Source organism: Neopelma chrysocephalum, unplaced genomic scaffold (assembly GCF_003984885.1).
Source record: "Neopelma chrysocephalum unplaced genomic scaffold, ASM398488v2 Primary Assembly neopelma1_147, whole genome shotgun sequence".
In the NCBI taxonomy this organism is placed as follows: Eukaryota; Metazoa; Chordata; class Aves; order Passeriformes; family Pipridae; genus Neopelma; species Neopelma chrysocephalum.
In genome coordinates, this window is record NW_020897809.1 from 6,246,691 (window position 1) to 6,273,544 (window position 26,854).

General features: G+C 38.2%; 1 protein-coding gene across 1 annotated transcript in view; it reads right to left on the reverse strand.

The window, feature by feature from the left end:
• Positions 1-26,854, reverse strand: part of EEFSEC (eukaryotic elongation factor, selenocysteine-tRNA specific) — a 119,991-nt gene that overhangs the window by 74,150 nt on the left and 18,987 nt on the right. Inside the window, exons 2-4 of the mRNA XM_027700398.1 lie at positions 12,811-13,018; positions 11,217-11,313; positions 8,165-8,329 (exon numbers count right to left, since the gene is read on the reverse strand). Coding sequence (XP_027556199.1) covers positions 8,165-8,329; positions 11,217-11,313; positions 12,811-13,018 — 470 coding nt within the window. The remainder of the gene's footprint in view (positions 1-8,164; positions 8,330-11,216; positions 11,314-12,810; positions 13,019-26,854) is intronic.

The window sequence follows — 26,854 nt, forward strand, 5'->3', positions numbered from 1 at the left end:
TACAGGAGGTTACCTTCCCAATTACTATTCAAGCATTCCACTAAGATTCCTGCTCAAGCGGTATGTGTACGTGCATGTGGGTCTGCTTTCAATTGAACTGGATGGAGAACAATTCTACCTGATAAATTAAAAGAAATAAAGTTAATGACCTGGCAGCAGCAATGCTTAAGCAAACAAGTTATGCAAACACAAACCAGCCATCCTTCGCTTTAAGAAGTTACCATAAAGTTTAAACAAAGAGGCATTTGGATGAAATTTTCTGATTACTATAGTAATGTCCACTAACTTAGTTTCAAACTGATCTTGAACCCCAGGGTACATAAACCCAAGAACATAACACCTGATCCCTGGAGCTGCAACTATTCAACAGGAAAGACTTCACCTACTAAGCCTCAGACTAACGTGTCTTCTTATTCAGTTCCATCCGAGTTGTGGTTCAAGTCAACTTGAAACCTTTCTCTTCCTGCACACTGAATCATTGCTTAGAGTAACCACTTTAGACAGCTCCAGGACTCCTTTACAAATCATAAATGCAAGACATTTAGCCCTACCAATACAACAGCTGGCATGTCCTGTAGAGGAAGTATCAGAACCTGCCCTTGAGAGGATAACACCACTCAATGTTTATCAGGTCTTGTCTTTTCTTTCAGACCCCATTCTAGCTTCAACCTATGAAAACAGATTCAAAACCACCATCCCAATATTTCTCATCTGACCCTGACTGATGCTGGTTTCAAACACCAGAGGTTTTAAGTCAACATGTACTCGAGGGGATGAAAGCACACACAACCGCATTGTTAACTCAATTGCGACAGCAGCTGAGAAAATGGAGGGAGAAAAAAAGTTTCTTTAATCTACGGTTTAAGTGGAAAAGATCACTCAAGAGCAAACCCAGACTGGAAAGGAAGCTAGAGATGGAGAAAAATGAAATAGGCAAGAGGAAAAGTAAAGTGAGCAGATAAAGGAAGTTAAAGCAATAGAGAAAAATCTAGATGCTAGGTGTCATGTTAATAATTTATTACATTTAGTTTTCTTTTCAACTTTGGAGTCACAAACCTACATATTTGTTTATCCACAAATGTGTTGCCATACCAGAGACAAACTGCTCACTGATATACAGGAACATATTTCATTTTTTCCATGGGTGCCATGCTTTTGCACTGGGATACGGAGCTTCTTCCATTCGACCCAGCACATTCCAAAAGAGCTACAGAACACTGAGCATCATAGACTGTGCATGGAAGTCACATCTGCCAGCAGCCTAAAGGAGACAGGAGAGGACACTATCATGGCACACTAGTGAGGAGAACGCTGACATACAGGGGAGAGCACATGCAGTCACTTGTGGAAATGTTACAGTGCAGTGTCAGGACCAACCTCAGAACAACTCCACCTGCATCATTTTCCTGTCAGTACAATGGTTCTCGCTTCTTCAGCTCAGTTTCTTTCCCACCTTGTATTTATGTAAGAACTCTCTTTAGCTTTTCTAACAGATCTCATGGGACAAGTTATTTACTGAAACCTAGATGCAAAAAACGTAATTTATCTAAGAAAATCAGTCATTATATCTAATCAAAGTATGACATTCATCTCACAAGGTATTTTCATCTACTCGGAGTCAAGATGATGCTGTATTATTTTTTCATTTTGAGCCCACCTGAACTGTGTACCAGTTTTTAGGCAATAACTCTCTGCACTTTCTAACTGTTAAGGCAAAATTATCTGCATGGGAGTGGCACAAAATACACACTTCAAACTACCTCACACATTAACCACTACCAGTCAGCATTGCAGATAAGCACAAGCAAGTACTGTCAGGGAACTACTGCAGAAGTTAAAATCTACTTTGGAGACCAGTATTGTTTCCAGAAATGCTGCACTTCCATGTGAAGCCTTGATCCTAACAGTCATTTCAAGATGGTTTAAGTGGATAGAAGTAAGGCAGAAGTTAAAATTCTCTTCCTTTTCAGATTCACTGTAGGAAAAAAACTTGTATACCATGGGTAATTTTTCTCATCCATTAGAATGCAATCTGTATCCCAACTGTTTCTATCTGGCAGGGAGCAGAGGGTACATCTAGACCTCCAAAAAAAAGCTGCAGATGAATTTCAGTATTTGAAGAGTTAATTGGCCAGCACTGACTAGGCCACTTTTCTGCCTACAAAGATCACATTAGACACACAAGCTCCAAAAATAAAGTGTATGGTTTGGATTAGCACTGCTCAGGTTGGCTGCTCTCCCCTGGCTTCCTTCCCTTCTGCTCTGACCAAGCACAAAAAATTTGAAAACCTCACGATATGTATCAAGATCCTTTTCTATTAGTATTATCTCTCGTCCTAAATAAAACTTAAGGTACAAAGTCCTTTATCTTGCTCCCTCTTTTTACTGTACCTACATGATACTTACTAAAAATTGCCAGCAACTAAATTGCCAAGAACTAAACCACTATACTTCAAGAACAGGTAGCAAAAGAATAGCAACATAGAAATCTCTTCCTGAGCATTTTTATTCCTGAGGTTTTTTTTTCAAGTCTAAAGTTAACTAGATTTTTTTTAATGGGTTTTTAATAAAAAAAATAAAATTGATTCTGTGCTTCGTGGTCTTGAGGTTTTGGGGGTTTGGGGTTTTTTTAAGTGTGAACTAAAACAGAAATAAAAAACAAACCCAAAAAAACCACACAGTAAAAAGTTACACAACTGTACTTGAAAATGAGGGAACTGATCTTTAGGAAAAGATCAGCATCTGCTATTCTTATTCTGTTAAGAGACTGAGCCAAAAGATTTGAGAAGTTTTTATTGCCAGATCTAAATTTCATTCCACAGGCACTGGATCAGGTCTTTAATCCTTTACTTAACCACAAGGAACTGTGCTGAGGAGTTTAGTTCTTCCAAAACAACTGATAATATCCTAAATGTTGAAAGCAAAGTACTTTCCAGTATAAGCCAAATCCTGCATGTTTTGCTTTTAAGTAATGCCATAGCAGATGCAAAACCAGTAGGATTCACACTGATGTTTTCTAGGAAAGGAGAAAATCTCCAAAAAACACAACCCATGCTTTAGAAGAGGCAGACGAATAAAGAAACAGTTTAATTCTTGTAGTGAATTAAACCGCATGTATAACATTATGTTTATTCTTCTAATTTATTGATTTAGGATTTAGAATTCTTTTATTTTTTTCACCCACATATTTTAATATGTACTGTGAACTGCCGTTTCACGATTTTATCACTTACATTTAGTTGATTCCCCCTCAACCCAATTTTCTGAACTGTTCTTCTTTAAAGCATTTCAATGAAAAGAAAAACATTCAAGGCAAGCAAGACTCCTTCCCCAGCAGAGGAACTGTACCATTTTAAAGGCTGTTTGTATCAGCAGTGGGCAAAAATAATCCAAGTGGTACCGGAAAAACCAGCTGTAGAAACAGTATTCAGACGTACTCTCAGAAAATTCAGCAAGGGTTCTATCTATTTGCCATGCAAAAAACAGTCAACATTGACTGACATTTGGAAGGGGTATATTAGGAGGCTCAAAGAACTCAAAAAGATAGAAGTAAAAACTTCTTTAAGATTTCACCATCTAAGTCCACATACAAATGTCTTTGTGATCCAATTCAGTGGGGTTTGATCCAACCTAATTTTCTGAAATTTAAATGCCCTGTCACAAAGCTTAACTGTGTAATTCTGATTGTGCAAAAGTTCTTAAATAAGTTAAAGTTAGTTCTCACTACTTGTATATACTAAAGCTCACTAATCACAGGTCCTAGGACAGACTGAAGTACTCACATGGACAAAAGCTGATCTCTCTGTTATGATTTTAATAGCTACACTAGTTTGAAGGAAATACTCTTGCAAATACAATTTGAGTTATTCTATCAGACAGCGGAGAATTTTTTTGTTGTACGAGCCAGAAAAACTACAAAATCTTTGCCAAAACAAAGTCCAAGTTATCTAGACAACAAAAAAATCTTAGAAAACATCTCTTTTCATATGGTGAAAGTGTATGAAGCTATGAAGCTCCTCAGTATCACACTTACAAAACAATGCTTCTTAGAAGCTCATGAAGTCAATATAATTTGACAGCAAATAGGCCCCTGCCAAACAGAATCCACTGCTGGTTTAAACCAACACTCTCATTTACTAGGAGACTTGACTAGATAAACAGAAGCAAGTTTCTCACATTTTTCATATTTGACATCTCACATGACCTCTTGAAAGCTCACCAAAGTACTGAAACACCCGGATGACTGTTCTCCAACTACAAGGGAAGCATTTCATAAACGTGTTTGCAACTTTTGAGACTGAAATGCTCAACATTAATAATGGCAATTGGCTACTGCAAACCTCTGGGATGGTGAAGTTTACCCAGTATGAATATTTCTCTTTCCCTTTAATGACAACAGCTCAAGCACACGTAGCAGATCAAAAACCTGACAACGTCTCAAGAGGCACTTCCCAAGGTCAGTCCAAAGACTGGATGTCCACATGATTTATTACACAAGAAATAACTTTGTACCCTACAACACAAGATACATTATTCAGCTGCAGCATGCAGCAAAATTCCCCACATGATCCCCTACAGAAAAACATGAACATAACTGCTCAGCATTAACACAGATACTCAGCCTTCAAGACACTCCCAACTTCTGACACACAGCACAAAGTGGCAGCACACTGTACTTTATGTGGGCTCCAACACAGCTCTGAACCCCCACCAGCCACTCAGCTTGCACCAACTTGCTCCAGCATTTGTCAGCAATTACATTAAACAGGACGGACAGGAACCTGACTATAAAGAAAGAATGAAAGTTTCTACTTCTTAGAATTCCTGAAAAAAACCCAAACGCAACAGTGGTCTTTGTACTCAGCTGCCACAGACGTGCCCTGTGGTTTCTGCAGCCCCTGATCACAGGTAAGGCAGTGCTGAGTGGACACTTTCAGGATGGCCAGATTTATATCCATTAGCTGTGTACATCTACCTCTGCCTCCTCACTCAATTCAGACTTGACCTCTTCTATGATCTTTCACAACTCTTAAGACAGAGTGATTCTTACTAACCAATCCGGGATATTTTCTATGCCCTAAAGCATCTTTAAAGCATATTAACATATTACCATCTGTTTTACCCAATCGGCCAGTATTTCTAATGTGCTTGCAACTGTGAAATCCAAAGGTAGAATCATTAACACTATGATTTCCCCCTCTCACCCAGAAAAGGAAGGTAAAGATAACTTTGCTCCACTTAAAAAAAAAAAAAAAAAAAAAAAAAAAAAAAAAAAAAAAACCACACAACTCTTTCCTTTTTCATTTAAAGTGTGCTATAAAAAGACATAGCAGCACTAAAATTTGACATTCATTCTCACTTAAACTAAAATCATTACACTAGATATACCTAAGACATCAGTAAAATCAAAACCTATCAATAAAATAAAACTAAATCGAAAAAAATCCTTATTCTTCAAATTCCAGAAACTTTTATAAAGTAGAAAAAGAAGTGTCAAAAGTTGTTACAGTTTATAAACTGAAAGACTGTAGAGACTGAAAGACCACTGAAATAATCTTAAAGGACACTCAGAATTCTGCCAACACTACATTTTGCTGCAGAAATCCTAGGTTCATTCTCTTCAAGGTGGATTTCAAGTGCTAGGAAGCAAACAGTACTAACTCAATTGGATAGTGAACTGTTTGCTGTGTCAAAGCTTTTTGCCCAACACATACACATAATTTTTCTTTTCACTATATGGATAATCAACCCCAGATGGCAATTTACATAGGCAAAGCATAAAGGAATCCACGCACTGCTGGTGCTCTCAGCCTCAATCAGAGCAAGCATGGGCGTTTGAGAATGTCACTGTTTATTTTTAATTGCTGTGTCCCTCCTTTGTGCAGGTTCAAGCGGTCAAAGATGTCGAAGTCCATTAGTAGAACTGGAAGGTGATGCCACTTCATTTGGTGAGAGGGTTCTTCAAATTTAAAAAAAGCAGCTGGTTTGTAATGTCCCCAAATGCCCAGCGGGTACCAGCTGTCAATCTCAGTTACCACTGGGTCAGGGCAAAAAAAGGTCAGAGAGAGTCATAAACCACAATGTGTTGTGAAATGTGCTTCCTCCGTTACCTTGTAGGCCTGAGAAAGGTTTGACCTTTTATAGGTATCCTAACCCAGCTCTGCATGATGCTGGCAGGGGTAAGTACAACACACAGCTCAAACTTACAAAAGTTGCTTCCTTTTACTGCGCTCTTGGTTTCCATACCTGTACAACATGAACATGAATATCCACAAGTTGCTAATAGCAAAAACCCAAAACTCTGCCCACCACTATTATCACTCAGAGGCACAAACACATCTATTTCACACACAGCAGTGAAGGATTAATTCATTAACAGCAAATGTAAAAATAACTAAAACTTCAAGGGAAGTTGTTAATGCCATAACAGCCCACCAATCTGGCTTCTCTTTGCAAACGACCCGTTTATCTGCTAAGTTGGTTGTCACTTCAGTGACTACTCTCCCAGTCACTTGGGTGGGAAGAAAGCCTCTTTTAAAGTCCAATGTAAAGCTTTTCCTACTCTCCATTTGCAAGTTATTCACTATGTTTTTGTTGTTTCCTCCTTCACACGGATTCTCAAAAACTAGTCTTATTCCTAAATATATTCCTTCAAAACGTTCTTGGACTATACATGAAAAGCTCAATGGTCATTTCCAGATACAATCTAGTGATGCATTCTTTCTTTGCAAGAAATAATTGCTCTGTCTCACCCCCATCTCCCAGAGCAGAAAATGACAGGAAGCTTGGCCAGTGCTATGCCAAAAGGAAAGCAGCAAACCCTCTATGCAAGGCCCTGTTTGGACAGAAGCCATGTCACACTCATCAGTCTTGCACTCCTAACTACTTGTCCCTCTTCGGACCTCGAGCACAGGCAGGCCCAGGATTGTGAACAGGACACAGAAAAGGGAAGGAACAGCAAGCAGAAAGCAGGAGAGGTTGAAACCAGAGCTACAATTCCAGCAAGCATATTCCCTGCAGGAATTGAAAGCACAGCTCCAAAAACAGGCTGCATGTTGCACAGGAGAACATGGGCAATTAAGAACTTCACTCGGAAGCAGACATGACAGAGTACTTTTCATGCAAATCACTTCTGTGCAAAGGACAATATGATATAGACTAGATGGCCACAGGTATCACAGAAGAGGCTGGCCAGAAACTGATTTTCAGCTGACAATATATTTCAGGTGAAATCAGAATGCCTCACTTAGTCCTTCACTTGTCCACAAAGTACAGTCAAAAATGAGAAAGCAGCATGTTCACTCTGAAAGAATAGGGTCCTTATAGTAACAACTTGAAGATAATACTGACAACGTGAAAAGGGGTCAATCCAGGCTTGTTGAGCCAAAACTTTCCTATATCCAGAATGTTACTGGCTGGGTCCATTTTTAAGTGGTAGCTGCAAAATACTCCTCAGTCATGACTTATTTTGGGAAAGTCAGTGCAAATCAGCATCTGTGGAATAGACTTCACCTGTTCCAAGCATAAAATCACCTTGTTCTCTTTTAAGGGAGAATATCTTTTAAGGTAATTAAATAGTAAAAACAGTTCAGCAGTTCAAAGGCCATTGAAAGGCCCCTGTGACTTTCTACAAGCTCTCCGAAGATCCCAATGGCAGCAAGCCACCTACTGCATTCCAGCAGTTCTCCCAGAACATGCTGACATCAATTAAAGCCTCGGCAAACAAAGAGAATGTATATCAAGCATTTCAATGCCCTCTTCTTGTCATTTCCTTTGCTCACAGACATTTCTAGAAGCCTACCTGCTCAGATTCTTTCTCAAGCCTTCTCACTGCAGCATGTCTCACATTCAAACCTTGTTCAGTCCTTGGGCACATCCTGTCTTGGAAACATGCCCACCTTGCTTTTCTGAATTTGAAAGCCTAACATGCTAATCGAGGTCAGTCTTCTCTCCTCTTCACCCAACTAAATTACTGAGCAGGTAACTTTATTGACTGCCTTTTTTAAAAAAATCACTATGTCTCTTCCTGTTATAATATGGGTTAGAATACAAAAAAACCTGTGAAAATAATTGAATAATTTCAGATGGGAGGAGAACACTCTCTTCTTTGTTGAGTGTCTCTTTCTATCAGGAAAAACGGGGGGAGTGAAAATGAGAGACTCACCTTCAGGGCAGGAATCTCCACACTGTCACCAAGGTTAACAGAGCCAGAAAGAATAGTCCCTGTCATCACTGTGCCTTGACCCTTGATAGAGAAACAGTGGTCGACTGCCATAAGGAAGTGTCCTGAGGGGTCTCTCGATGGCAGGTAAGCCTGAGACTTCAAGACCTGAAAAAAAGATAAAAGCAGCACCATGCCTGGGTGAAAAGTCATGACAGCCACACAGCAAAAGGAAGGCAAGCGGATGATTGATTGAACAAGCTTGCAATTTTACTGATTCCAGGCATCTCCCAATGAGCTTAGAACGCACCAATGTCAAATTAACTGTGTGTGCCATAGAGGAGATGCACACTTAGCAGCAGGAACAGTTCGATTTTCTGCCTTAGAAAGATTTGGTGCTGCACATTTAGCTTGGTTAGCAAAACCGCACTGGCGATAAAGTTGCTGCCAAACTCAATATAAACACTGCAGCAAAGCAAAGAGGGAAAAAAAAGCCCTGTACGTGTCATTCTGCCTCTCACCACCCCCCAACCCCCAAAAGTACAATTTTACAGTGCTTTTTGCTACTTCAGCTTTTTTGGATTTTCTGAAAATGAACTTATATACAGATATTAGTGCCCCATAAAGTCTATCTCTGTCTCCCTTCCCAGAGAAACTATTATACTGGGTTAAGTTTTCAAAGTCAACTTCTCCTTCAGATTTCTGTTAACACTTCTTAGAGGATCAAACCACTAAGAAAAACAGCTACCTAAGTACCATTTTCTAGAGAAATTCTCTAGAAAAGAGATTAGCATTTCTCTTTTGCTGACAAATACTATGTTTCTTAAAATGCATTATCACAGACAGAAGACTTTAATAAGGTAGTCATGTACCCAATGGTGCTTCAGAGGAACTGGTTTGCTCCTGTCTCAAATCACTTTTGATCTCTAATTCTCTTATAACACCAGCATATACACTTGGCACTGCCTTTAATGACAGTTTTAAGGTCGAACTGCAGATTAAGCCCAAATCGTAATGGCAGAACAATGGAGAGAGTCTCTTATGAAGGACAGAAAGAATAATACCTTGAAGCTCAATGGCAGGGCTCACACAGCATTTACCAGCTCTTCTAATATTAGGTCTCAGAGTTGACAGAAACAGCTGCAATACTGGTATTTCCTTCAAAGGCTTTAACCCTGGGGAACATTCCAGTAAAGCTACCAGGAACCAGATGAAGGCAGAAGTAAGGACTTGCATATCTCCACATTTCTGTGGGTAGACTGGATCTTACTAAGTCTGTTCTAAGGTCATCCTACATCCCATCCCCATTCCCATCTCAGGTCACACGAGCCTGGGAGCCAATACAGCATTTCACTGTTCAGCAGCGCTGTGGAATGTTCTGCCTTTATACAAGCCAGGCTGCCCTGGGCCAGACATCTCTAGAGTTTTTGATGACTGATGCTGCACCTTTACTTCAGCAATTTACAGTTTTAAATTTGGTAGCATCCAAATCAGAATCTGACAAGTCCTCAAAGAATAATGCCTCTGTTTTAGAGCTACTTACAGCTGTCTGCAAATAACAGCAGCATCCCTCCAGGGCAAAGATGCTGCTTTTGCCTAAAGCTAATTCACAGAAAGGATGGCAAGTCTACTACAAGCTACAAACTGCCCTCAGTTATTTTAAGCATTCTGCCCTTCACAGTATATGCTTCATGCCATATAATTTAAGGTTTTGAACATCTGAGAAAGTATTCTTCCTCCCCTACCCCCCCAGAAAAACCAAAGAAACAAAACACCACAACCAAACAACAACTCACATGGTTGGAACTGAGGATACCTGTGAAGCAACAGTTCGCTTAAAGTCTTCTTTCGTTCATATGGGTCTGATATAATGTTAGTTGCACAATCATATAGTTTTTCCCAGGCCCTATCTCATTCAGGACACAGGGTAAATCCAGGCCATGCTTTTTATCTTTTGCAGATGTGTAAGACATGCAGTAAGCAAGGCAGGATATCAGAGAAGAAGATGATTTCATCATGAAGGCAGGCAGTGCTTCTTTAGAGAATGGATTCTATACTTAGGCCAGAACTCCCATGTATTGTCATTCTCACAAAAATGAAATTTCTACAGGTAATCACTGACTATACACCTCAGACTGTCCAAACAGAAACCCCAAAGCTTAACAGAAGTGCTAAGCACTCATTAACTGAAATCAGAATTGGCAGGTACTATGATCTGAACACAAGCATGTCCCAAAATAGTTCCTAGTTTCCTTAAATTTGGCAATTAAAATTAGTAAACTCAGTGGACTTAGCTCCTTTGTGCCTCAACTTTCCAATCTAAATATGGATTAAAGTCACCTCTACAGTTCCCATAGGTGTTTTGGAAGTAAATTAACTGTTTGCCAAGTACTCAAAAACCACAGTGATGTGTGCCAAGAAAACTCCAGGAGGAAATTAATTACTCTGAATGCAGAGCAGTATTTGAATAGATTCATAAGGCCACACAGAGAATAATGAGAGTTAAAATAAAATATGGACTACCTGCTCACTAGTTGAGTCCTGTCCATCCTGTGCAAGAAGCAAGGTAGGGGTGGTTTATAATAAAGAATCATGCAATTAAACACTGGACCGTAATACACACATGGAGGAAGGAGACAATTCCCAATGTGTAACTTTTGAATGCCTGACTTTACTGTTTTCTTAACTATGGTACAACTATAGAACAACACCTACCACAGATTTGGCAGAATTTTAAAGCTATTTTTTATTCACTATGCTTCCTAACTCTTTACTACTTTAAAGACAATTTCAGCACACTTGTGGATGGTCATTTCTTAAGATACAACTATTCAAAGGCTTTGTAGCCTAGTAGTTGAAAAAGGAGATCCACTTTTGGGGCATGTAACTTCAACTTCTCAATTCACTGAAAGGAATCCCTAAAGAACCAGGTTCCTTAAAACTGGAATTAATGCAGGAGTCCCTCAACTCTAGATACTAATACATTGTACTCAAAAAGACTTAAGAGAAAAGTTTGAGCATGTTTTATGTTATTATGATGTTCTTCAGCAGGTACCTCAATCAATTCAGAAACACCCAGTGGGTTCTCAGACTCTGGGGCTTCCGGTCCACCAGGCTTTGCTGCAACAGCAACAATAGGACACCCACAGAACCTGAAAGAGAGAAAGACTCCCACCATTAGACCACACATCTCCTATATGTGTCAATATAAAGTAGTTCCAGGCTCACCTGAAGGCTAGAAGCTCCCTGAAATCCCAATTTCTCCGCTCTTCCCCATAGTCAGTAACAACTTACTAGTATCAAACTATTCAAAAAATATACAACAGCTAATTTCCTCTGCCTATTTTTTTTTCCACCTTCTACAGAATTTCCTGACAACACCACAATAATTTTCCCAGCATTGATGGTAACACCTACTCCACAGCTGCAACAGACCTCAGCTTTGCTTACTGCTGTGGAATTATACATGCATGCCTGTATGTGTAGTGAAAATCATTATTAACAAATAAACTATTAAAAAAAACCCAACCAAAAAATAACCTCATTGCCAAGTGTCTGAGTTCAGAGACAGCTGTCAAATGGTCTCTGCATATGTCCGACTAACAAGAATAGTTTAGGAACAAAAAAAAGCAGTTAAAAACCATGCATTTGAGATTCAAAGTCCAGTGGTAAAGAGGCTGCCAAGAAACACCCCACACCTGAGACACAGCAGGACAAGCACTTTGCAATCACAGCCAGCTCAGCAGTGCTTTCAAAGCACCACAAAGCATAGACAGCACATGCTCAAACTGAATATTTGTTCTCTCCTCTGTTCACTGAATCCTGTTCCTTAGATTCTTCAAATCAAAATGCGACCCAACAGTTATGTCACCTTACATCCCTGACCAAAGCAAAGCCGTGCTTCAGTTTGTGTAACCACTAAATATTTTATTTTCCCACTTCAAAAACAGCCACATTTCCACTCATGAACCTCACTACGCTTCACTCATTATGTACCTCAACTAATGTACCAAAATAGGGCTGACAAATATTGTCCCAGCCAGAGCCACATTACATTATATAAACTTCCATCATTCTGCTATCTCTAACTGCTGCAATCACAGCTTTCATCCTCATTTAAGATTTCCTAACACTTTGATTTTCTGTGGAGTGAAACAGACTTCCAGATCATAACGAAAGTTGCAAGCCCAAAGGCTAAAAAAACAAACAAAACAACAAAAACAACAGAAAAAAAACCCCAAAAAACAAACAACCCCTCCCACAAACAAACCAACCAAAAAAAAAAAAAAAACCAAAACCAAAAACACAGGGTAAAAAAAAAAAACAAACCACACAAAAAAACCCCAACACATCCAGAAAACACCTACCCTCACAACAAATAAAAACAGCCAAACAGACCCAAGACTTTTCATCTGGGTATTCTTTGTGTTATTAAATTGAAAAGCTTAATTATAGGAAAATATTTCTCCACAAATGGTACTTGCACATATGAATATGGAATGGCACTGGAGTTTCCAGCAATCTTTTCACTCTCTTTTCATCATCTTTGCTAGATGGCTCAGCATGCTTAGAAGCACATTGGAAGGGAAATGCTGGTATTTTTGTTAAACATTGTTACAAGTCAGGTGTTAATATCATTGTTCACTTACTTAGTATTTTCCAAGGTCTTCTGCATTTTCTTAGTCATCTTCTCAATGGCACTTTGTCTCTTTCCCTCTGGAAGGAGATCTATTTTGTTCAGAACCACCACCATCTTCTGGCAGGCAATTTGCCCAATTACCAAGCACTCTGCTGACTGTGTCTGCATCCCTTTTGTCACATCTATTACAAGCATCATCAAATCGATTATCTGGGCACCTGGAGGAGAATTCACAGTCAGTATGGTAGCAGCATAAAAAAAGATTAGGGATCATTTTCTCAAATAGTTTCCATAAAAAATGTCAGCAGATGTACAAATACCCAGAAAGACAAACAAAACACACGTCAAAGTATGCACTGACTGCATGGCTCTTCTGAAATTAAGACCTCAGGAATTTAAGCTGTTATATGCTACCATCAGATCATAAAAAATACTGAAGAATGTGGTAGTTTACATATTCCCCCATACTGATAGTTCAAGTCTAAGGCTGTTATCACTGTCCTTAAAGAAAGTGCTAAGAAAATTAACCTTGCAGCAACACAAGCATGACTTTTGCCTCGCTTAAAAATTATTATCTAAGAAGCTAAGTAGGAATATGATAGAGCTGAAGAAACACAGCAACACTGCAGAGAGTTGCACGCTCAGAGCAACCCCAACAAGAGCCAACCACGTGCCCCATTACTACATCAACAATCCTCAGTCCCTACCTGCTTCCTATCATTTTTCTTTCAAAGTCCAAAATTTGATAAAAGTGAAAACAAAGTGATCACCATCAGAGCCAAGTTTATCCCAAGTCTAAAGAAATTCCTACAATCCCACAACATGAGGAAGAAGTGATTCATGAACCTGCAGTATATTGCCATTTACTCCCAATTCACATCCACATAACTTGTAATCTCAAACACAGGCACAAGGATCCGATTCTTAGATCCCTTCATGAAAAAGCTCCTAAATTTTACACTGAAGTTACTTATCATGCTTATGGATTACTTTGATTTTTCAAAGTACTGTTGTCATGATCCCTTAATCTTTTGATTGAAGCAACCTGAATTTCATGGATTTAAATTCGTTTTCAAGGAAGCTTTTGATGAATGTTGGGCCTTCCACTAATTACATTCTGAATTTTCTTGTTTCATTCCAGGTAACTGAAATACTCTGAATACCAAAATAGTAAAGTGCAACAGACCTTAATATTGACAAAGTTTAAATATAAAAAACTAAAAGAAAATTTAAAGCTGAACTACTAGAAAGTCATATTTCAAAAAAAGGCACATTTTGAAAGATTACAGAAGCTAGAAATCACATAAAACTGCAGCATTCTGAACTTAAGTACTTTTAATATTTGCCTTAAATGAGAAGAACAAGAAATCAATACAACTGTTCCTTGTTCCTTCACTCTCTCCAGCCTTCCTCCTGCCCTTTTTTTTTTTTAAGGCTTTTACAATGGCTATGACAACAGCTACCCTTGTTCCTAATTCCCATGAACTCAGGATAGGAAATCAGTCCAAGGCTGAAGTGCAGGGGTGAATGAGCGGGTGGGAACTACAACAGGAAAAAAAAATTACATTTACAAATGACTATTTTCAACCTACCAGAGCTTTCATCTTGTAATAATGAATGCTAAACCCTTCAGAGCACTAGTGGGATAATTATGACATTTCCAACATTTCATCAGAATTTTCACTAACAGTTTCAAATATCTCACCCTAACAAACTTTGGACAGACATTATATCTTCAAAAGTAGTTTGTATTTTTATTGTTTCAAGAATTGTATTGATTTAGAAGTTGCTTAAATTACAACACAAAAGTCATCAAGGCTGTACCAAAGGCTCAGACTATACACCACACAAGTGCAGACCTAAAGGTCAGGAAGCAAGGAGAAAAATGGCATGAAAATAGTTTTGAGTAGGACAAAATAGTTAATAATCAGAACAGATCCACTTTTATAAGTACATACAGCAGGGCTTTTTTACACTTAACACACATGTTTTGTATTACACTGTACCACACAGTAATTCTCACTACACAGGTGTCATCCTTAAAATGAATGGGAATTAATAATTAAAACCAAACCATCAAGTCAAATGGATTATTAATACTATTAAAAGGACATCTAGTAAAAAAATGATGCTGCAGCTTAAGCCTTAGGTAACTCTACTATGACTACTAAAGCATAGCAATCCTCATGATCCAAAGTTAAGCCAAAGTAACCAGACCCAAACCCGACCTTGAAAAGGGTGGCTGATGAGATCCATTATATATAGTGTATATAATGGGTATCTCCTCATTTCAACAGGAGACAAAATCTGCACTGAACTGTTATATGCAGTTTCAGTACAAGGGCCACTTTACCTTGGAACACTAAATCAACTGCTTTGAATACATTTGCTATAAAGCAAATGCTTACAATTGCTGTATGTATGAATCTATTTAGCAACACTTTAAAAGAGCCACAAAAATCATCAGCCCAGTTGCTAGAAGGTCAAGAATGTCTACTCGGGGCATTTCATAGCAAAGAGAAGATGAACAAAGGAAAAATAACTGTACAGTCCATGGAAAAACTCCAGAAACCCCAGAAAACACACCATGACACTCCAGACAAAAAAAATATTACAAGTCAAGGAAACAGCAGCATATACAAGTTCACAAACATTGTCGGCACAGCTACTGTGTCTCCTGCAAAGCCTTCAAGTGCTGACTGGCCACAGTTTGTAAGAGATGGCACAAGATGGAAGAGAAGACATGGCAGGCAGAGAGCTGGCACACAAGCAGGGTGGGAAGCTGTTGCCCTTCAACAGAGTCATGGAACCAAGGGAAAGATCAGGACAGCATTGACAGAAGTACTTTTGACTGCATTCTCCCCAAGGTATCAGGATGTTTTGTACATGTTTACTCATGCATATCAAGGCATGAGTGCTCAAGTTTACAGAACCCTCGGGTAAAACTAAGGCAAAAAACTAATGCTAAGATTTAGTTCCTTAACTTTTTTCTTTGAGCCATCTTTAACAATTCACCTTCTTCCCAATCCTTCAATCTTCTCCTACACAGTTTTTACCTTTTGTTTTATTCAAGAACCCATTTTCTTAGTTGCCCATCATCCATGCATAGAGTCCATTAAATACTAGAATAAAATCTAGAGAAGTCAAAATACAGTGAACAGGGATTCACAAATGTAACATTTCCAATCAGGAAAGTTGGCAGGTCATTTGACAAAACTAACTGTCCCCCGTTTAACATGGAACATCTCATTCAGTACACTTGCTCTAATAGCATGCAAATGGTAATAGTAGACTTAGAATTTGTTTAACTTCATATTCACTACTTACATCATCTCTAGCACACTAGGAAACAGTCAGCTCACGATCATATCAGAGTTCAGTCAATGAAAGAAACAACATTTCTGAATAATTTTCTACAGCAGAGTAAGATTTAACTAGGAACAGTGAAGTGAGGATGGATTACATGAGTATTCTCAACTAATCCAATCTCACTTGTAAAGATAAAATAAATAGCGCCATACCAAGTGGAGACTCCAAAAACAGCAACAAGAATAAAACATGGTGAAAATATCACTCAATAAACCTGCACTATCTGACTACAGAATGCCAGCCATGTGCTCTTGTGTGAAATGGAACAGAGAACTGAAACACACAGCTTTTGCTCAAAAGAGGAGACAGGATATGGTCCCACACAGTTAAGGAGAGTGATCTAGAAGAGATTATGGAAGAGTTGAGTGTTCCTCGAGCCTTCAAAGAAGGCAAATGGCTTGAAATTACTCTGAACAAAGTAGAGACACATGCAAAGGACAGGTCTGTGTATAAGGAAGCACAGCAATCAAAAATATTTTATCTGCATATAGGTCATATAGAAGGTCATATAGAATCAGTGACAAAGTTTAACTAAGGTACTCAAATTATTTCTTCTATAGAAAACACAGGGGTGTAACCCTTTATTTGCCACTTCATCTATGAAAGAAGTGTTCAAGAACATTGACAGATAAATCCCAATGAGTGATTTCTCACTTTGCTTGAATATGAAAGATCAACTATTGGAGTACCCTTTGTGTGATGACACACAGCTCAGATGAAGCCCTGCAAAAAACAAATGAAACAAACTAGTTGTCATCAGAAAACACAAGGGGGTGGGAAAAGATGGGAATTATATGGCAAAGATAAGCAGCTAAACCACAGCAAAAATAAAGCAAAGTAGATAGTCAGAGTGAAGAAAAACAAACAAGAAAGATAAAACATGAATTGAGAGAATCTGGATGACAGCCAGATACAGGCAAAACACAAGACCAGCAGCACAGCATCACAAAAACTGCAACTGCCAGCTAAACCTGGAGGTAGCAGCACTCACTTGTACCACAAAAGTGACAGGGAACACTGAACTCAGATAATAAGAAAAACACCTTCAGAGACAAGATAAAGTCTAGCTACTGCTTTGAACAGTCACAACCCACTCTTGCTCCTGAATTTTGGGGAGTATCTGATTATAAACAGTATTTATTACTCTTTATTCATGAGACTAGTTGAATCACACGTCAGATTAAGACAAGTTTCAAAACCACAGAAGGCAGCAACTCGAGTTTCCCTAAACTGGCAATTGACTCAATTTCTCCAAGGGAAGAGCAAAATGACACCACTTGCACCACATCATTCCTAGCTAGGTCTCACCCTTAGAGCCTGAAAGAACTCACCAGCTACTGCCTGAGTACAACAAAAAAGAATAGTATGCATTAATAAAAGGATGTATTGATGAACTTTTAACCTTTAGGATGAAATGCACTGCATTCTCTGCATTTGCAGTATTTTGTATAATATATCTATCTTCAAACCTTTACTGAAATAGGAAGAAAGGTCTACCCAGAGTTCCAGGCAACAAGGCTTCAGACCTTCCTCCCCTGCATTAAACTCACTCCTCGTAAACGTGTTTAGTGTTGCGCCCACCTTTGATTTCCACACAATAAGTAAAGGACACTTGATCTTGCTCACTGAAGCTAAAGTAGACAAGCTCTGCAATGTTTATATGCTACTGTGTCACATCCTTACACAAAAACATAAAATTAATAAACCCCACATTTGCTACACCAGTATTCACAGGGTAACACCAATGGGAGTACCCAAGCTACAGGCTGTATTTTTAAAAACCATAAAGCACTATAACAGCCATGTTTTATTTTAGAACAGAACATTACATCTTAAATAAAAAAATATCCTTCAACCTTGATCACAGAACTCAAAATACCTTCTGTTTGTGCAATCTGTCAAATGCTTGTAAATGATATACCCAAACTGCCAGACTGAGCTGTGGTAGTACCACAGTGCAACATTTAGAGTAAGGTAGAAAAAAAGGACATTATTAGGTCTACGAAAAAAAAACAACAAACAAACCCAAACAAACAAGACCCCAAACATTTAATATTACTTTATCAGTTCCAAAAATTTATTACTCTTTTATTATACATGTACTGAGTCCACTTTCAGAACCACTCCATTATAATCTCCAAGCACTGAACTAGATGCTCATTCCATCCTTACTGAAAAGGAAAACCAAAAGGCATTTTCCATAAATAGGCAGAATCTCAATTGTTTTCTCTACCAAATGCACATCAAGAATATAAGAGCATTTACAAGTTGTACTGTTTTGGCAAGCAGATTCCCCATAATCCATCAATATAAAGCTGATTTGGCTCTGAAAGGTAAAACCTGGGCTAGTGGAGGGAAGAAAAGAGGTCAGGTCCCTGTGTGAATGAGGGGGAGGTTTTGCACACCACACAATAATGGAACATAGACAGAGATTCTGACTCAGGGCTTCTTTAAACTACTGTGTCCTGTTTGTGGTAATCTTTTTAGCTGACTTTAGTCAAACAGTACAACTCCTGTTCACAGGCACCAAAAGGAAGCAGAAAATGGAATTTGAAATGTAAAAATAAAATAATTGTGGGCCATGGGCTATAATTTGATTTCATGCTTTACAAGGAAATGAAAGAGGACTTCCTTAAACATACTTTTTTTTTTTTAAATATGCTTTTTACCATGTTAGGATTTCCTTTACTGTAGAAGAGAAAATAGGATTGTAGAAAATGTACTGTTCTCAAGTATCATTGCTACTCAGGGGCAAAGCTCTGTTTTAATGTGCACTTCCCATTCTAGGGAAGAGGAAATTCTTCAATTAATAAACCGGGTGGACTGAGGCGAGTTTTTAAGGTTTAATCAATTTCATCTGCACATGGGATAAAAAGACCAACTATTCTACCATTTTTGCCTCCCCTATTCCACTTTCAAAAAAAATAATAAAATCGATGTTTTATTTTAAATTCTTTGAGGTTAGTATCTCCTGTCGCAGGAAATATTGTCTATATCATGCAGTGAGTATGCAACTTCCCCCTTCCCAACCCCCTCTCCATTTTTTTTGTTAAGAAACTTTATTCAGAAACAACTAAATTATTCCCTGTTCTCATATAGAGTAACACCTTGGGAGATGCTACAAGTCACACAGGATTTTGCTAGTTACCTTAGGAGAGGCACTGTGATGAATAAGGAAAATGTTTGACGGGATACGAAATCTCCCAAAGTTCAAACAGAAATAGGAGGTGTGAGGGGGCAGAAGAGACGTGCACACAACTGGAGAGCATGAATTACACATGAAGAAACTCTCTGCAAAGCAATGCAAATCACGGATCAAAACTGATACAACTCCTGTTAGGAAACACTTTGAAAAGAAAAGGAACTCATGGAGTTCAGGCATCCCACCACCATATCCAAAGCAGGTCGTTCTTAAGTTCAAACAGAGCTGTGCAGCTTCAAACTCTGGATAGTTTGGAATATCTCTGGCAGCAAGCATCTGACTGGCAACCCACTTCTTTCTGAATGCACAGTAAAGTTTACAATTAGAAGCATTATGTCATTGCACAAATTCTCTTTAGATGAAAACCAGCCACTATGGTTGGTCTTAAACTGAGAGCTAGAAAGGGAAACCAGTATGGAAATAAGGGCATAATGGCAAGAAGTCCGTTTCTTATACACAAATAACTCCTCTCTTATTTGTTATTTATTTTATTTCTTTGTTTTAACCTGTTATTTATTTGTAAACATGAGTTCAACTAACTACAAATAGTAGGCAGTGAGACAATTGTTAATAAGGAATAAAAGTGTTCCTTCGCAAAAGACCTCACCCAAGAATCCCCTCGGAATATACTTGATACTTCATCTCCCAGATGAAACAGTGTGCCATGTTGTTCTGAAGAGGATAAAAACAATGAAGGCCTCTACTCTCTCCTCTGTCAAGTCATCCATGGATCTATCTTGTTTGAATAAGTTTTAACTTATTTGTGTCAGAAACAATTCTGTTCTTCAAAAGGAAGAAATGCCTACAGTGATTAGAGCATGGCAATAAGCTTCATTAGCCATGCTGAGTAGCACAAACAAAGCTGATAAGACCTTTATGAAGGTCATGCTAAGAAAGACTGAGGAACATTTTCTAATAATTTACTATTGTATGCTGGTCTAGTTATTGCAATATTGCACACAGGAGTAAGCTTACATTAAATGGAAGAGTTACAGAAAAAAAAAAACTCAAACAAACTTTAAAATGAAAATGCTCTCAAAAAAAGCATTACAACACAGGAAGAAAGAAGATTATCAAAAGATCCTTCACAAGCATATAAGGAGTCCCATGTTGTCTTTAGCCTCCTCAGAGGAAAACCAAGAGCACCAGTCTGAGCAATGTCTGAACACTTCTGTCATTTCCACCACTACAGAAGAGAGACTATTCCAAAACAAGGCAAAACCAGGAAGCCTTCATTGCAATCTGACTAAATTCACTGGATAAACACACATCAAAATTACATGTAGTTTTGTAAAAATTACATACAATTAAAGAGAATCCTTCCTCCAAAGACTCACAAATAGAAATCACTAGTGGTTTCAAACCAGGGCAATCACACGCTTTACTTGGTTATTGCACTGATCTCCATCACTATCTGTACATAGTCAGGTACACCTAGAAGCACTTGTCAGTCAAGTGGAGCAGTGAAAAGGCACTTGCTCTGTCACCTGGTCATGGAGACTGCAGTTCCTTGAGCTGGGAAGTTCCTATTCCTAGCTATGCTTCCCCAACACTGTGCTTATTTAGGTGTCCCACAGCTCACAGAGGATCAGATGAATGGCAAGGTTGAAGCCCAGACCAGTCAGTTCATCTCAGCCACACCAGACAGCTCTCCCTGAGGCTGACAAGGTGACCCAGCTGCTGCGGCACCCAGGGACAGCCAGAGTTGGCACAGGGGAGGCAGCAGGACCAAACAGCCAGGAGCTGCAAAGGGAAAAGAGAAAAGAGCAAAGCAAACCTCCCATTTCTAGGGGAGGGACATTGCTGCAGGACAAGCTGTCCTTGAAACACCAGCCTGAGGAATTCCAGAGAAACTTCAAGCTGAATAAACAGTATTGTTAGGAAGCACAGGAAGAAATCTAAGTACACATGTATATACACAAAACTAGTGCCACTACTTCAGAAAATTATGAAATGACAGTCATTATATGCTATTCAATGCAAAATTGCCTTATGTGTAGGACCAGCCAAAAAAGGTAAAGTATTAGACTTTACCTATATACAATGTAATATTGAAATAAAATACTTCATTTAGAGCTAGTCACTCTCTGGAAAAGAACACTTTAAAGATTCCTTAAAGAAAAAAGGAAACAAGACAAATGCAATTAAGTCCTTCACAAACAACCTCACTTACAAAGAAAAATCCATGTTAACAGCATGCAATGACAAAAGCAAGTGAAGTTGAGCAAGAGAAAGGAAAGTAACACACCTCTAATAAAAGAGCACAATCAATTATGTGACAGTAAATAGCACAACAATCCAAACTTAGCGCTGCTACATACCATTTGTCTTTAGACAAATAAAAATACAGCTTTGATATTCACATCATTAAGATTTTTCAAGCTACATCAAGTTGGATGAAATTCTGCTGTTTATAAAACATTTATGATTTTATCCTGTGTAAGAGATACTAAAATGAAATTTAAAGCAAAGGACACTTCATTCCATCACTGACTTTCTTGCTTTAACCCTCCAAAACATTCGCTTCGACTGTTTCCAAAGAAAATTTAACAAACCAGGTAAGTGATTACTAGGGTCTGGCATTTAAATTCCTGTTCTTCAAAATATTTCTGAAGAAAACCAGAAAATCATCCCAAATGAGAATCCTATAGACAGTGAGGGCACAGTAAAGCAAACAATCCTTGTCTTGTAACAAGAAATGCCATGTAATACATAGCATGTATACAAATGGAGGTAAAGCACCATACGAGAGAAGATATCTTTCCTCCATATGTAGTAAAGTTCTTCTCTGTAATGCTACCTATTACTAGATCTGAATTTCTATATGGACAAGGCACAAACTGGACAGAATCCAGAAGAGACCTCTACTTATTTTAATGCTGAAAACATTAACTGTGGTAGAGTTTAAAAAAAGCCTACATACCTTGGAAAAGCAACAATCATTCTGAGTAGACGCAGATGACTGCTACAAAAAAAGGTAGCATTTGCTCAATTGCATAATGCTGTGGTATTTCAGCTGCTTTAATTTCTTTCTTGGCTAGAAGTCGAAAGTGCATAAATTGTGAATTAATTAGCAAACATTAACTTTTTAACGTGTCATTCATATATATGTATATGCAAATACAGACAGCAGTGAAGCTGAGAAGTTAAATATTTAGGATACTGCACAAAACTAAAGTTACTTAACATTTTAGACTGAATGTCATTATACAGCTCATCAGCCTTGGAGTACAATCTATGGCACATAGTAGCAAAAATTATTATTTTGTACACTTGAAAGCAAGAGAAAGCACAGAACAGATCAATTGGGTTATTACAATTCAGGTTGCAAATCTGGTTTGTTTGGGTTTTCTGGTGGGATTTTGTTTGTTTGTGTTTTGCACTATGTGTCTATATTACACCTAGCACAAAAAGGTTCAGTTTCATAATTTGGCATCCAGACCATAAAATATCTTAACAAGAAGTCATGTCCCATTTCCAGCACCTGTAATTCCACTGATTCATATCAAACCCAAACTTAGAGGTTTGCAGTGAAGTTCTTTCTGCATGGAAGTTGTCGAGTTCATAAAACAAGGTTTTTGAAACAATGTGACAGTAAATCAACACTATATGTTCATGCTTCAGGAAAAAGAAAGGTGCAAAGTATAAAAAATGGATATTTGTAAAACCCCACTTTGACCTCCTCAGAATATACTGTGTGCTTAAGGTCCTAGCAAGTTTTCCTAGAGCCTAATGAGTGGTTAGTTCAAGTTTCAGACTTGTTATTCAGAGGTATTTTGTTTTGGTATCAAGGCCACATGTGTTTTTGCACTGCTCTGAAGAGTTAAATATAAAGTAACATTACACTTGGGCCTTAAAAAGTGACCATAAATGGTCCCTGATGGTCCATAAAGTCTTTACTGTAAACACTGAAAAGCAAACAGGTCAAAAGGAACAAGATTAAAAAAAAATACCCTTTTTATAGTCTTGACCCATATCAGTTTTACATTTCTTCTCTACAAGATGCCGTGCTAAGTTTCAAGTTGGAAAAAAGTAATTATATTTGCATATGATAATGCTAAATATGTTGCAAAAAATATGACTTACAAGTTTGATCATTCTGCTCACTCCATCCTCCAGGGAATACAGACAGATACCATCTTCGAAGCTATCTCCAAGATCAGAAAGAGAAAACAGTGGCTAAACAGTATAAAAAATTTCAAGCATCCAAAAATACAAAGGCGCCAAACCTGCATGAACGAGGACATGAGCTCATCCCCAGTTCTGACAGACTTCTACACATCCAGAGTCTTCTGCTCCATCTCTAAGGACTCAGTTCACACCAGACAGAAACAATGTTCCCAGCTTCAGCAATGTCACACCTGAGGTTCCTCTACTAATAATAAACACTGGAGTGTGGAGACAAATAGTGAGCCTCTGGTACCTACAACGATGAAAATTCCTGCTACCGCCCCAATACTACAGGATCTTCCAGGCTCAGCCTATAGCAGGCTATACCTGTATACCCTCCATTATGAATGATAAATCATACAAAACCAGGTTTGTATGGGAAGGAGCAAAGTAGTAAAATAAAAATTACTAGAATAAATTGATATATTTTCCAAGACCAAACGAATGAGCTGCTTCAGGCAGTGAACTCCTGTATTAGCTTTTCAGACAACTGAACACTCTGCTTTCCAAGAACAGCACAACTGAAATGCTTCCTAATCAATGTGTCCATATTTCTGTATTTGAATCTACTATTACATAGAGGCCCCGTACTGGATTCAGAGGTGGGGGGCAGGAGGGGGAAAGACAGTTGAACAATATCTACTACGTTTCTATAAATTCTATTCTCTATCAGTGCTATTTCACGCTCAGCTCTTCATCTTTTCAAGTTCTTTTAACATTTGTACAAGATGATATCTTTCCATTAGCATATCTAGGATTTGATCACATCCATGCCCCCATGCTGTAATACAAAGAGAACTAGAGCATCTCAGAAATCCTTACACAAGCAACACACAACTTGATGATCTCAGGATAAAAAGAATGTGCTATGCCTAATGACCAGCTAGTTGGTTTTTTCCTTCCCAGAAGACTGGAGAATTGTTACTACAGAGCATCTATTGCCTCCCTCTGGGTGCTTTGGAGAATGACTGAATTATGAACATCTTGGAACATCTGTTAGAATTTCTTTAAGCATATTTTAGTCAGTTCAATATTAGATGACAGGAAGACTTTCTTGCTACCTTTTGTGTTAATTTCTTTAAAGTCCTGCCTAGCCAAAGGATATCTCACTGTAAATTCTTGTTCATTTTTCTGCCATATCTTCAAAAGATCAGTCTAACAAGTTCTATACAGCAGTCATAGGAGATAAGAGCCATCACACAAGTGTAGCTAGACAGACCTGAACATACATTTAGATATGCAACTCCAAACTTCCAAAACCTATAAACAGCAGATTGAACACAGTCAAAAAGAAGTATAGATACAAAAGTTGTACCTTAGAGATACTGCTGAACTAACTTGAAATTCTCAACTTCATTAAACTTTACTTAAATTTAATGCTCTAGGCCTACTACCCTGAAGATCATGAAAGGCACTGGAATCCCCAAGAAACACCCAAATTATCACCTTGATCACATCAGAGATTTGCTACTAGATTCTCTTCTCTTCATCCTGTCAATTCAAGGACATCAATCCTGCACCTGCAGCTCTAGATAGCTCCAACACCTCCAATAAAAAATTGATTTAAAACCTTGTACAGACCAAGAGCATATTTCTACAAGACCAAAAAATAAATTTTCTTAAACAATTCAACAAGTCACCAGTCCAAAAGTAAAACTCTTAACTCATCAGATTCTAAATCATTCTTCTACAAAAAAACCCCAGGTTCCATACAAAGCCGGAAATAAATTCATGTCATTCTACTCTAAAATCATTACTAGCCCTAAGCTACCTTGTCTCTGCCTTTGAAATAAAGTAAGCAAAGGTCATGCACTCCACACCAAGCAGCTTGTTTTGTACCATAATCCAGCCCTATTATGCTTTTTACAACACTGTATGCAACACCCTGTCCTAACAGATGAGTTATGGTAGGTTATGGGAAGATTCCTGCACAGCTCTCAGATATGTTCCATCTGAGAATGCTAAACAAGATTTTTTGTAAAAAAATTAGAGTTCAGATTTTGCTTCTTCTTTTTTCCCCTCCCCTCTCCTCAAAAATAAATTTTTTTAAAAAAAATTGAAGACCGCTAGGGGCAAAGAAAAGAGTGTTCTTTAATTTTCTCTTCACCCTCCACAATACTGAAATAACATCAGTCAGGGTTATAAACATCTGTAATTGCCAGGGGAATGTACAATACATTCAGAAACTCCAGGCCCACATATCCTGTAGCTCTGCACTTCACAAACAAAAGGTTGGGGAAAGAAAGAGGGGGGGGGGTACAGGGAATAAAGGCTTAAAGATTAAAGTCACAGGCAGAGACAGACGGCTCCGTTTTTTAATAACTGAAAACACGAGTTGTGCCTGAATGTGCTCATTGTTTTATGGCAGGGGGGAGAGGCTACACACGCTGGACTGGCTGGCGACAGAACTGCCTTTGCATCAAAAATAAGATTTACAAAAAGAAAAAAAAGACACCAAACCCATGCCCTAATTTTCCCTCTTGCAACAGTTAATGATGCATTCAGGTAGAAATCGACAAATTATCCCACCTTACCTTTATTAAATAGGGGAAAACTTTGTGACTAGAAGTAGTACCTGATGAAATCAGCCTAACAGAGACTGCAGAGATGTCTGAAGGCTTTATGCTGTGAGGGAACACAGACTACGACAATAACAGTTGTACATAAGGAACAGGCACGTCTATGAAGCAACGAGCTTATAAATCAATTTATATTTTGCACAATAAAACTACAGCTGCAAGGCTAAATTATGTGATCTAAGATTTTTATACGAATTCAAGAAGTTTAGCTGTCATGAGAAAGTTCTTAAGGCCTTACTTTTTAAAAGTATCAGCTATACCTTCAGTGAATAAAAAGGTTCATGAGTTGGGTCCACTTCAGTCAGTACAAAAAAAAATAGTTAGCTTAAAATATTGCACTAGAGCATTAAAAAATTGAAAGTATTTCTTTTAGGTTTTAAAACAATTTTTCTCTCAAAGATCTAGGAGTACAAGCGCTTATGGCTACTCAATATCCATGATTATAAATGTGTATTATGTTAGAATTCCATAATATAGACTTTTCTTATCTAAACAATCAAAATTTACTTCAGTGAATAAACTTCTGTGGGTTAGATCCCACCAGTGCCCAGGAACCCATCCAAAGTCAAATAAGGCCAGTTCCACTGCCAGGTGCCAATGGGCTACAGGTAAACACGCAGCCTGAGCAAACACATGAAAATAAAAAATATTAGATCAATCTTTCAGTTGTATTCTAATCTAGCTCAAGATGTTACTATAACAGAGCTTTTGTTTTACTGTATTTTTTTTTTACC